The 12,615-nt window shown below is 43.7% G+C and overlaps 1 protein-coding gene across 1 annotated transcript; it reads left to right on the plus strand.

Annotated features, from left to right (window-relative positions):
• The first annotated feature begins 224 nt into the window (after positions 1–224).
• Positions 225–8,232, plus strand: linc.pou2af1 (lnc RNA pou2af1). Its single transcript, XM_068745803.1, has 6 exons — positions 225–306; positions 4,397–4,465; positions 6,343–6,467; positions 6,829–6,880; positions 7,144–7,430; positions 7,739–8,232. The coding sequence occupies exons 1-6, from the start codon at positions 225–227 to the stop codon at positions 8,099–8,101; spliced, it is 978 nt and encodes a 325-aa protein (XP_068601904.1). The 3' UTR covers positions 8,102–8,232.
• The last annotated feature ends 4,383 nt before the right edge of the window (positions 8,233–12,615 follow it).

Here is a 12,615-nt window from a genome sequence, read left to right on the forward strand (position 1 = left end):
CAACCTCAAGAAACACTCAGCTGATTGGATAGCTTCACTTTGATATGTTTTCAGAAGAATGTTCTCGACCTGGTCTGGTCGGAAGTTTTTTGTATTTATTTACGGTATTGTATGTTTAAAGAAATTGTAAGCAGTTTGGACGTGATCAAATACAGTTTCCTCATAAGCGTTAAGAGTGGAAACAAAGTTAATGAATTAGAGCTGTTAGGTTTGTGGTGTCGGATATGAAAAATGTCAAAGGCCGTTGGACTTACAGGGTCCAAGTCCCACCAAGTCCCGCCAAGTCCCACCAAGTCCTGCCGAGAGGTACTTGCAGACCGACCGGGGAGCGGCTCGTCGGACGCGTGCAGTTCTTATGTCCGTGTGTGTTTAGTTGAAAACATGCAGGGCCGCATTTCCAAAGGTCCGATCTGCTATTTATGACCAGAAGAACCAATCAGCGGCAACTTCTCAAAGCTAAAGAGAAGAGAAGAAAACTCAAAGACAAATGAAATTATAAAAGTTTTGTAATTACACTTAAATCTTTAATTGATTACAAATAATTGCAAATTGCAATTGCAAATAATTATATAAACCCCTTATATTTAAGTCACAACATTTAGACTTCAATCGTAAAATTAATATTTTATTATTATTATTATTATTAAAGTGTGATCATTCCAACCAAGCTCCTGTCATCTCTAATAAATGTATTCACATTGACTCGACATTAAATGTGACATTTGTTTGGCCTTATCTATTAAAATGAATTTGAGTAATTGAATTCAGTGTTTAAAGCATCATTTCCTTATGTGACGGCCAACATCATCCACGCTGTCGCTGCCGCTGCTGTTTGAGGCTCATGCAAATGAACCGGCTTTGATCTTGACAGGTGGCAATGATGGAACAGCCTTCCGATGGAATCCCCGCTCTGCAGCGGCACGACTTTGTGCAGCGTTTTGTAAGTGTGCATAATTAGCTTGAGAAAATAAAACAATGAAAAACCTGAGAAGCGGGACCAATTCTTATAGTATTCAAAAATCATGACAGGAAGAACTCATAAGCATTCCATACAATCACTCTAAAAAATAACATGATGGTTTAATAAAGTACGACGACTGAAGACGTTTCCAGTGGATGACCTGGGTCAAAGGGCAAATCCACGATTTATGGATATTCTTGAACACATTTGGGATTCAAAGTTATTCCATTATATAAATCTGAGGAAAACACAACTAATTCCAAATCTAGACAATCCTCTTCTGGACCAGTGGTGAAATCAGTGCAATCCATGCTGACACGCAGACACGGGTGGAGATATGACTTCCTTCTGAGGAAATAACAAAACATGGACAAGTCTATCATCGTTTATGGAGTTGTGTGGAATTTGCTGCTAATACAAATTAAAGTCTGGATCCAACAGTTTTAAAAGCCAAGTTTATACAGATCCAGTACAATTTTATTCTGGTTCCAAAAGAGGGATTTGGATTTTGGATGGCGGGGGCTACTGGTTCAGTTAATTTATCACAGCGTGCTGCTCTCTCTAATAATGCAACTGGCTAAGGAAAATGAACACAGTTGTTCAGACACCGATACTTGTGTGTTATCTTTATCACTTTAAAAAAATAAGTATTTATCTTTAATAATAATAATATTAATAATATTAATATTAATAATAATAATAATAATAATAATAATAATATTAATAATAATAATAATAATAATAATAATAATAAATAGGAAGTCACTCAGAGAGCACAGACCTCCACCGAGCAGCTCATTCCCCTCCTAACTGGATCTACACCGTCCACATGGTGATCTGGATCATCACCAAAAGGTTCTAGATTGTTCTTGGTATCTTTATACACACCAACCATGAAAAGTAAAAGTGAATCAGAGTTGATGAGTATTTTTTAACTGATTTTCAAATCCATAAATGGGATTTAATGTTAAAATTAATTATTTATTACTGACTCAATTCTGGATCTGATCGGGATGATATTTGCTGATGACATAGAGACCCTCACCCATACATGACTGGGTCAAATTCCATAAGCATCGATTAATAATCAGCAGAGATATTGAGGAACACATTTCAAAGCTCCATTTATTGCAACGTTAACAAAATATCAAATTGATCCAGAATCCAGGATCCCTTCCGGATCATCGCCAAAATTCAATAATCTGTTCCTGGTAACATTCCCAACATTTCGTCAAAATGTCATCACGATCCTAACTTTTGGATTTATGTTGCCAATGCCAACAGACAAACAGACAAACCAACGCAGGCGAAAACAGAACCTCCTTGGCAGAGGGAACGATAATTCGCTCTAACGGGACAGCAGGACGAGATGGAAGAAGTTGTCTTTTTTCTTGTCCACGAGGGGGCGCCACGATCCAACTGATGCATCGGGAAACGATGAGCGTTGCTCTGCCACAGCCGGGATTAAACAATGCATCCATGATCCATGACAGCCCGGGAGACAGGGACAAAGAGCTTGGGTGTGATGGAGTGAGGACAAGACGCAGCGAGGACCAACGTTAACTGCGCGATGCGCAAACAGCTGGTTTCATCCAACATCTGGAATGTTGCACATGGCAAGTGTTTGTACTTTCACTGCAACGCTTACAATCTGACAACACCATCCATCCATCCACCCATCCATCCACCCATCCATCCATCCATCCCTCCATCCATCCCTCCATCCATCCATCCACCCATCCATCTATCCATCCATCCATCCATCCCTCCATCCATCCACACACCCATCCATCCACCCACCCACCCATCCATCCACCCATCCATCCATCCATCCATCCATCCATCCACCCATCCATCCATCCATCCACCCATCCATCCATCCATCCACCCACCCATCCATCCATCCACCCATCCATCCATCCATCCATCCACCCATCCATCTATCCATCCATCCATCCATCCATCCATCCATCCACCCATCCATCCATCCATCCACCCACCCATCCATCCATCCACCCATCCATCCATCCACCCACCCATGCATCCATCCATCCATCAATCCATCCACCCATCCATCCACCCATCCATCCATCCATCCATCCATCCCAGCTGACGACGGGCGAGAGGCGGCGTGCAGCCCGGACGCGCCACGAGCGCATCGGGCCGTGCGCGCACACAGACAGACATCTACTCGCGCGCGCACTATCACCTATACGAACTTTTTTTTCTGTCACCTAAGTTGTATGTTTTTCGAGGTGGGAGGAAGCCGGAGAAACCCACGCAGACACGGGGAGAACATGCAAACGTGCACAGATCCGAACATGCATGCTGTGAGGCGACAGCGCTACCGCCGACTCCACCGCGCCGCCCCCAGTTATACATGTCGTGCTAATGCTAATGCCAGACTTCAATCAGCAGGTTGCTAAACCTTGATGTTTGCATTCAGCAGACGGGACAGACAGCAGGATATTTAGAATCATTTATTTAGGCAACGTGCGGGTCCCACATCATGAAACCTCTACTCGGCCTGACCTGCGCGTGTTATTATTCAACTGGATTCAACTTTACGGGGAAATAAAATAAAATAAATGTCTTTATAAACCGGTGACATTTATCCTCTGCTCTGCTGCGCTCTGTCTGAATGGCTGCGGGGTGAAGTGATGCAGAATGAACAGAAACACTGGCGGGCTAAAGATCTGATTGGGTCCAGAGCTGCGGAACAGATCATTTCTGTTACATTGTTTTATTAAAAAAGTACAATATTAAAAGTATTTAAAAGCTGCCCCCCCCCAGTCTCCAGCAGCCATCTGTGAGTGAGTGCGCTGACTGCAGCAGCTGGAGGCCTGCGAGCTCAAAGATGGCTATGGCCCTTTGCCACGCCCACTTCTTCCCCACTTTTATGCCATTTTCTCTGAAATAAAGCTTAAAAACATGTTTGAGAATGTCCTCAGCGTGAGGAGTGGCCGCAGCAAACGGTTAAAGGTCGATTTAAAACGAAATGCGGTGTTAAAGTTGCGCACCTGAAGCCCTCAGTGCTGCAGTGCTTAATGAGGGGGAGCGATGCCCTGATACTGCAAAAGGAGGATAAAATTAATAAAAGTGTGGATTCTTTTCGGTCAAAATGTAAAATTGTTCTGTATTACATTAAAGTGGAGCCTTTACAATGTATATATGAAGTGATTTTTACTTAAAAAGTGATACAAGTCTGTTGCCTCTGAATATTCAAATTGAAAGTAACGCGCAATCAAATCATTGTCAAATCATTGTGTTCTAGGGGTTTTAAATAGTAGGCATGGAGGGAGAAAATCTCAAACTAATATGTCCCCAGCTATATTACAATATTGTTGGATGCTCTGACCCTGCTGTTAGACATTTGTGTCGAGATTTTTTTAGACTTTTGAACAAATTTCGTTCTTGGCCATTTTGCTGAGGCAGAAAAGGACGTTGTGGAGTCCCACAGGTCTTCCCCCAGGGAGCCTCTCTTCATCGCAGCCATCATGTCAGGTGAGTTTCACGACAGCTTTTCCAATCTGGAAAAGACTTTGTAGCTTTGTTTTCCCAGAAAAGAGAAAAGAGAAAATGGGGATGTTAGTGGCAACAATCAAAAGCACAACAGCGTCACAAGCAGAACCAGGAGGGTTTCCCTGTCGATGTGAATTCTACTGCAGGCTGACATCAAACTAAACACGAGAAACAGTACAATTAACCTCATTCATATTCTATCTTTGTAGTTTTTACTAATTGTTTATCTGCTTTACCGTCCTATTTTTTGTATTTTACTGACATTTCAGGATTTATTATGCGGCATGCGTTACTGTGATCACCGTATATTGGTAAAAACGCAAGTTATGCAACTATGACCATCAAATATATATAGTTTTTTTTTTTTTATTGAGTCCAGCTACATGAAAGTTTTCAGCCGTCGTGCCTCTGCCAGCGGGCTGTTGGTGCGTAACAGGACGTTAGGAGTAACCGTTTTGGAGTGGGATGTGTCTGCTTCGTAATTTTGTCCCACTATTCGGCACTTTTACGCCAAATCATCAACTAGCATTTAGCTGTATGAATATTTATCAGATGATGTTTCCAGCAGATGCTTCGTCTCCGTAACAAATCGCCCTTTTCCAAACGGCGCGCCACTTCTAGACGCACGATATTACGCCTTTTCTCCTAATTTATCTGCCCCCCCATTCAAGACCTTTATATGTGCGCTTTCCTGAATAAAATTTGACATAGAGAAAATAAACAGCCAGTTATTGCTGCGTGCGCGTCGGAGCGTTTCACTGTCACGGGAATGCGCAGCAGGCAGCGTGAAAAACAGAAAACGGATTGGAGTGGAGTTTACAAGTGAATTATAAAACAGCACGAGGCTGAAATATCGAATTAAATGTTCTATAAAACGCCGGTTCGATTAAACGGGAATCCGCGTCGGGCTTTAAACCAAAGGGCGCATTCCCAAAACGCAAATGAAATACGATCTCAGTCACATTTTATTCTGAATCGTGGTGTCGTCGCTTTCCCCGAATCGATCTTTAGTTTTGTGCGATTCATGAACACAACATCCACATATTTACACCGAAATATCCCCCCCCCGGTAATGGTTTCAGACAGACCGATTTCAGCTCTGTTGGAGCGTTTTACGCGATGAACTCACGCGCCGCTTTCCGCTTGTATCAGACTATTACGCATATTCCAAGTCATAACGCGTACATAGCCAGACGCACACGTTCAACGTCCGTTTTTTTATATATGCGTCTACGATCAGAAATGTTTACTTACTCGGGTAGTTTTTGTCTTTGTTTCTGGTTTTACCGGGTGCGGCTGCGCAGGGCGGATCAGATACAGGCAGCGGAGTCCGCAGTCTCCGCTCCGCGAACGAGCAAATACGGAGCCGTGTGAAGCCATAAAGAAGCAGCCCTAACCCGGCGCAAACTGGGGTCTAAGGTCGGGACAAGTCGGGGAAATTGAGGAGCCACGGAGTGCTGAGAAATCATTTTTACGCACCTCGAATTTAAATGATACTTTAAATGATACTTTAAATGATACTTTAAATGATACTTTAATTGATACTTTAAATGATACTTTAATTGATACTTTAAATGATACTTTAATTGATACTTTAAATGATACTTTAAACAGATATTACTTTTATTTTTAACGTGCTTTTTGTGTCACGATCGGTGCTGCCCATTAACGGGTTCGTGGAGCAGAGGACAGCGTGGAGATGCGATTTCAAGGAGAAATGACAAAAGTTAAACATTTTTATTTAGAGAAAATAAAACGCATATTGGGCTTAAAGGCAGGTCGGAATCAGGCGGGGGGGCGGGTGTCAGTGCGCTATTGTCCGCTGGGACGAGGTTGTTTCGTTGTTTAGTAAACATGAGTGACACGCTGTTCTCTTCATGCAGATAAGCCTCGGGTGTACCAAGGTGTCCGAGTGAAGACCACGGTGAAGGAGCTGCTTCAGAGGCACCGAGCCCGGGAGGCCAACAGTAAAAAGGTTAAAACGGTAACTTCAACCCCCCGCCCATAACCGCCATCTCACCCTCCCCATACACACCCTGACTGTCACTCTGTTCGCGTGGGTTTTCTCCGGGTTCTCCCCAAATGCAATAAATGGTGAATTCGTTACTCCAACTTGTTCATATGTGCATGTGCGGCCCCTGCGTGCACCCCGCCTCTCGCCCACAGCAAGCGGGGATAGGCTGCAGAAACTCCCGTGACCCGCGAAGCGGAAATGCAGAAGAGAATGAATGAATGAATGAATGAGTGACACGCAACAAAGCCATTGTGAAAAACACAAGAACAGTTCTCGTTCAAATTTCAAGCAGATGTGCTGACATAACATCTGCGCTATGCTCCTCCTCCAGATATCTCAGGCCTGCTTAGATCTCCAGGACCTTTGCACATCCACCTTTCCAGGTAAATCCTCCTGCAACAGCTGGAAATGAGATTAATTCTAGCAGCCAGAGACAAAAGCTAAGATAAATCTAGAGCCAAATCTGCATGAAAATTATAATTCCCCGTTTTAAAATATCAGACACAGATTTGAAAGTACGTAATCTGATGAAATGTCAGCTCTGGCCAGCGACCTCCAACCCAAACGAGGATTGGACACTGAACCGAGCGACTGTTAACATATTTAGCTTGCATTTGTATTCTCATTTCTATGCTCGATCCGCCAGGTCGCTACACGGATCCTCCTCCCACCGCCCCCCCTGGGGACGCCAACGGCTGCAGCGCGCAAGCTTTCCAGATGCGCAGCGACTCCTTCCCCTTCCTTGAAAGCTCCTGCAGCATTCAGATGCAGGAGAACATCTTCAATGATATCCAGCAGCAGTTCGGGGACATGACGCTACCAAGCAATGGCTTCAGTGGCAACAACATCACCCCCCTGCCTCCACCGCCCAACTTCCCGTCGCCCTGGTGCCATGGACTCTCCTCTGACGCAGACTACTATGGCCATGGGATGGTAGGTTTGTAACCGACACCGGTCTGGGTCCCTACGTGATTGACCTGGAGGCTCTGTGTGAAGCACGTCCTTGCATGATGTTTAGTGTTGGTGACGTGTCAAGTGCATTCTATTTTGTCCCTCGCAGGGACCTCTATCAGGGTTTACTGTATGTACAGCAGTTAGTCTAAAGAAGCAGCGAGTCTGATGTGAAAACATCTGGACACATCTGATAGAATGCCATCGATGATCAGGGATAATCAGCTTGGTCAGCAGGAGCTAAACTCAGAGACACTCTTCACCTTCAACCAAGTCTTCCTCTCTTTCAGGCTCCCTTTTCTTCACCAGAGTCCCTGAAACTCTGTAATCCGGCGGACCACAACAGCTACTCACCACAGGGCTCTTTTTCCTCCTCCTCCTCCTCCTCCTCTTCCTCCTGCTTCGACTCTCCTACCAGAATAATGTCCAGCTACCGTGGCTTCACCTCTGAGCACTTCCACTATCAGCACTGCAACGTCCAGGACTGTTACTGCCAGGCCCACTGCTGGCCCGGCCAGGAGGAGAGCTTCCCTGCCCCCGAATACACCCCTTACTACAACCCCTCAGACTATCCGTACACCTGTCCTGTGGAGGAAAGCTACTTGAAGAGGGAGATGCAGAAAAGCTCAGACATGTGTTACAATGTACTATGATGAGACCGCCACCCTGTCCTGAAAATGTAAATGTGGTCGCCTCCAGCTCGGCTGTTCGTTGATGGCCTGCTTTGCATTTCAATGATTGGATTGTGCTTTGGTGGAGTGAATATGAGTCATGAATGGATGGAAAGACGGATATTTTTGTTTTACTACTCAGATTTATTTTTCATACACTTTATATTGTGCTGTTATAGAAAATAAAATAAAATGCACCAATGTATGCCTTTTGTATAATTGATGGAGAGCCAGCTTCCCTGTCTACGAGTGTATCTGCATCACAATCCACCTTTCAGCGGAAGAAAACACGCCTGATCTGATAAGAACAAGAACAGCAGATAAGCCACGGTTGTGAAATCGCACTTTATTCCTGATATCAGTTTACGCAGGAACAAATGAAGAACGCAATGAAAGGAAGGGCAGCAATGAGAACATGACACGAGGGCGGAACGAAGGCAAAACAGAGAAACAGCACCAAACAGACGGCGGCAAAATCTGCTTTTTAAAGAATCATATATTCACACAACAAATTGTAGCACCTCCGCCCTGCTCTATTCTCAAATATCACCAAAGAAAGAAGTGTGTGTGTGTGTGTGTGTGGGGGGGGGGGGGGGGGGGGGGGGCTTAAACAAGTACCAACAGGTGATAATAATACCTTGGGGTGAGTTGTGCCGCAACACAACACTGGACTGAAGTTCATCTGCTGCGTGGAGGTTTCTAAAGGCAGCAAAATTACCATCACTGTTGGAGGAAGATTCAGAAATATTCTAACTTCAAACATCCCAAAGGGGCTAAGGATAAAGGGTGTGGTTTATAACCTTAACCCCCCCCCCCAACCTCAGTGTAGGACAGTGAGAATGTAATCATTCTTCTGATGTTCAAACAAATTAATAAGATTTAGCATCTGACTTACATCCTACTCAGGAAAGCCAATATAATATTATAATTTAAAAGTCCATCAGTACATAATGGATGTTTTGTGCCCATCCATCGATTCCTGATTACCGACTGCAACACGAAAAAGAGGCCACAGTTATCCCGTTTCAGCTTCCAGTGACATCGAGGATAGAGTTTTGTTTGTAAAGATTATAAACCTGCGCTAATCCACCCGACCTTGTTTATAAAAAAAAACCTCCATCCACCTGTAACCGCATTCTTAAGCACATTCTTAAGCATGCCAAACCAATCAGCAGTGCAGTTCCCCAAACCTTATCCAATCAGAACCCTCCACCTCTCATCGTCACTTTTGCAAAAAATTAAACATGGCAGCAGGCTTGTTCACGTGGACCAACAAGGAGGCAGAATTGCTACTAAACCCAGTTTGGGAATATAAAGTCATCAAGTAAGCAATAAGCGGCTGGACAGTTGTTAACAGCAACACAGTTTTGAAGGCATCCAGGCTGTTTCTGAATGTAAACGCAAGTTGCATATGTGATGTCAGAGCAGTTTTCGTCGCAAGCAGTGACGTTTTGAAACTTAAAACTTAGGCATCCACATGCAGATGTGTAACTGGACTTTTCACAACTTTTCACTGTGATCGGAGTTTTCGAAAACCATTGTGATTACTTTACTTTTTTATTTTATTTTATTTTTGGTGTGGATATTAGATACAATATTTCCCTGTTGCCCTCAGCTGGAACAACCTGATAAAGTAAAACCTGCAGAACAGCAAATTTCATTTTTGTTTTGCATTATTTTTTCCTTTGCAATCCCAGCCAATAGAAAAGTGTACACCTGCAAGGCACATAGCGATCTGCTGCAGGTACACACAGGATTCGGCCCTTGAGGCATTGAAGTGAAAGGATTGGGGAATGTGGGACTTAAATGAATGTAGATCGAGATGTGATCTGGCTGTCTGCTGCTCCGAACTCTGTTCTCTTACTGTTACTCTTACAAGGCAGCTTTTTCCAGAGGTGAACCCATTGACCTTCAGGATCGCGCCAACAGCACTGGTGAGACTTCCATGTGGATTTCAGAGGTGTATGTTGTGGCACTTCATTCCTTCAGGTGCCCTACGTGCTCTCCTCTCCTCCACTACATTTGATGGAGATCCTTTCCTAAAAAGTTTCCTCACACAATTTTGATAAACGTTTTTGTGGTTGACAGCTCTTCCCCTCTCTTCACCGGTGTCTCCTAATGATGCCTCGGGGGATACATTCTTGGATGTCTTTTATACCAGGTGTCATAAATAGGGAGGCTGTCTGCCACTGCAGCTTGTGGATCTCTCACAGAGCCTAGTGACCTTTGGTTACAGTCTCTCCTTTTTTTCCCCAACCCCATAAATTATTTTATTTAGATTTTTGTCAAGATTGATTCGGCCCATTTATAAATTGCATAATGTTTGATTTTGCTGACACCAGAGGGCAGATGGTGCAAATTGGCAGCCTCATTTGTGTCAGTCTACCCCAGGGTAGCTGTGGCTACAATAGTAACTAACCACCAAGTATGGAGTGAATTAATAATGCACAATGTAAAGCATCTTTGAGTGTCAGAAAAGCGCTATATAAAGCTAATGCATTATTATACATCCCAGAGAGGGTTGAGGTAGTGCGGGGCCAGCTGAGGTAGTTCGGACATCTGGTCAGGATGCTCCCTGGAGGAACAACTGGAACACGTGACAAAACAAGACAAACAAGGACAGGAAGAGTTGACAAAACACATTAAAAATGGACTAATGAGCACTGTTGTACTTCATGACCCCCAGCCAGTCCAGAATCTAAAGACTACTAGTGCCAATCACAGTGGGGTGATGTTGGCAACAATGTTGGGCCAAAAATTGACTGCAGAGGCATTCCATGGTGGATTAAGACAACACTGAAATTCTGAGGTGAAGATCTGCACCAACATCTGGGTCGGCAGCTGCCGCAGGAAGTACATCCTCTGCTGAGCTTTCGTGATGAGGGAGCTGATGGTCGGCTCCCACTTGAGGTCCTGGGTGATGGTGGTGCCCAGGAAGTGAAAAGAGTCCACAATGGAGATGGGGGTATAGGGGAGTGTGTGAGGGCGAGGGGGGACGGTGGGGCTGTGACTTTCATGAAGTCCATGATCATCTCCACTGTTTTCTGGCTGTTCAGCTCCAGGTTGTTGCTGCTTTGGAAGGTTCCTTCTGGAAGAAGAAGTATGTATATATGTATATATGTAATATACAATATGCATATTGTATATTGACAGCTAAATGGATATTTGTATGAAAGTTTGCATTCATGTAAATATTGTATTCAGAGCACATTTTTCCTTTAAAGCTATTTTGGCATGTCTAACTCTTAGCCTTTACATCAGTGTTTTGTTCCTTATGACCAGACTCATTAAAAGGCAGCACATGTATGTGATCTTAATTTAGTCCTATTTTCCACTGTTTTCTAATGAAATACTTTGACTAGTTGAAAAAAATCATGAATGTATACCTTACTGACTGCACCAAGGAGTCCTCTCTGTGGTGTTGGAATAAAGCAGTAAGCGATTTGTGTGTGAGTGTGTGTGTGTGTGTGTGTGCGCGTGTGTGCGTGTGTGCGTGTGTGCATGTGTGTATCACAGAATCTGTTGGTGAGCCCCCTCATGCTCCTGCGCAACCAGTAATTGTGGAAATCCCCCTGCACAGACATGAACAAGGAAGAAACGCCCATAGCTCTTTGCTGAAACTGATGTTTTTACATCACATTATTATTTTATGGGATTTGTTTTCTCTCAGTGCTGACGGAAGAGCATTTTTATTCCATGAAACGTTTTCTTTCATTATTTTAAGGCAAGCCATTTTACGGAACAATATTGTTGACTAATGAATCAGGTATTCCAGGGTGTGGAATATTAGTGGTGTCTACAGACTTATCTTTCATAACCTCCCAGTAACCGCAGGATTTAAATATGGTCAAGATAATGTGGTTTGAACATTTTTATCAAACTTATGAGGTGAACTGTTTCAATATTTTAATTCCATGTCCATGGAAAAGTAAGAAAAGTAAGTGCTAAGAAGATAATTACTCCTGACAAGGATCTTGCAGCCAAAGTCAGCCTGAGGCTATAACTGCATTAATGGAATAATAGGGTGCTGGCAATGCTACAGATATGACTGGAGATATAGCCCCCCCCCCCTCCAGAGTGGTTCCAGACCTCAGGGGAAGCTCAGTGAATGGAGCTTTAAAATATCATGATTCTAGATGGGGGCAGGAACATACATTTAATTGTACGCAACGCACCACATCATCAATACAGTCATTGACCTGACCCAACTATGGATCTCCTGATCCGATCCTCTGATTATAAAAGCATATCCGGATCAAAGCGTATGACCTTGTGAGGGTTTTATTTAATCATGCCCATGGCCTCACACTGCAGTTGATACAGTGCTCAGAATCTCTCATTCGCTAAGATAGTTCTTGTTTTTCAAAGATCAGTGACCAACGAGACAAAAATACAATATGGTTTTGATGAAAGCACAATAAAATAAGGTCAACATGGTCTATCAATATTAAACTGAAACAATGGCCAATTGGGCACTGATCAGCCACTCTCATGTC

The sequence above is a fragment of the Brachionichthys hirsutus genome, chromosome 11, assembly GCF_040956055.1.
Source record: "Brachionichthys hirsutus isolate HB-005 chromosome 11, CSIRO-AGI_Bhir_v1, whole genome shotgun sequence".
Taxonomy (NCBI): Eukaryota; Metazoa; Chordata; class Actinopteri; order Lophiiformes; family Brachionichthyidae; genus Brachionichthys; species Brachionichthys hirsutus.

Excerpts from the sequence above, each read along its gene's own strand:
- linc.pou2af1 (XM_068745803.1), top strand. The coding sequence starts at position 225 with ATGAAAAATGTCAAAGGCCGTTGGACTTACAGGGTCCAAGTCCCACCA. Across the intron at positions 4,466-6,342 it reads CATCGCAGCCATCATGTCAG|TGACACGCTGTTCTCTTCAT; the intron begins GTGAGTTTCACG and ends AGTAAACATGAG. Across the intron at positions 6,881-7,143 it reads TTGCACATCCACCTTTCCAG|GTCGCTACACGGATCCTCCT; the intron begins GTAAATCCTCCT and ends TCGATCCGCCAG.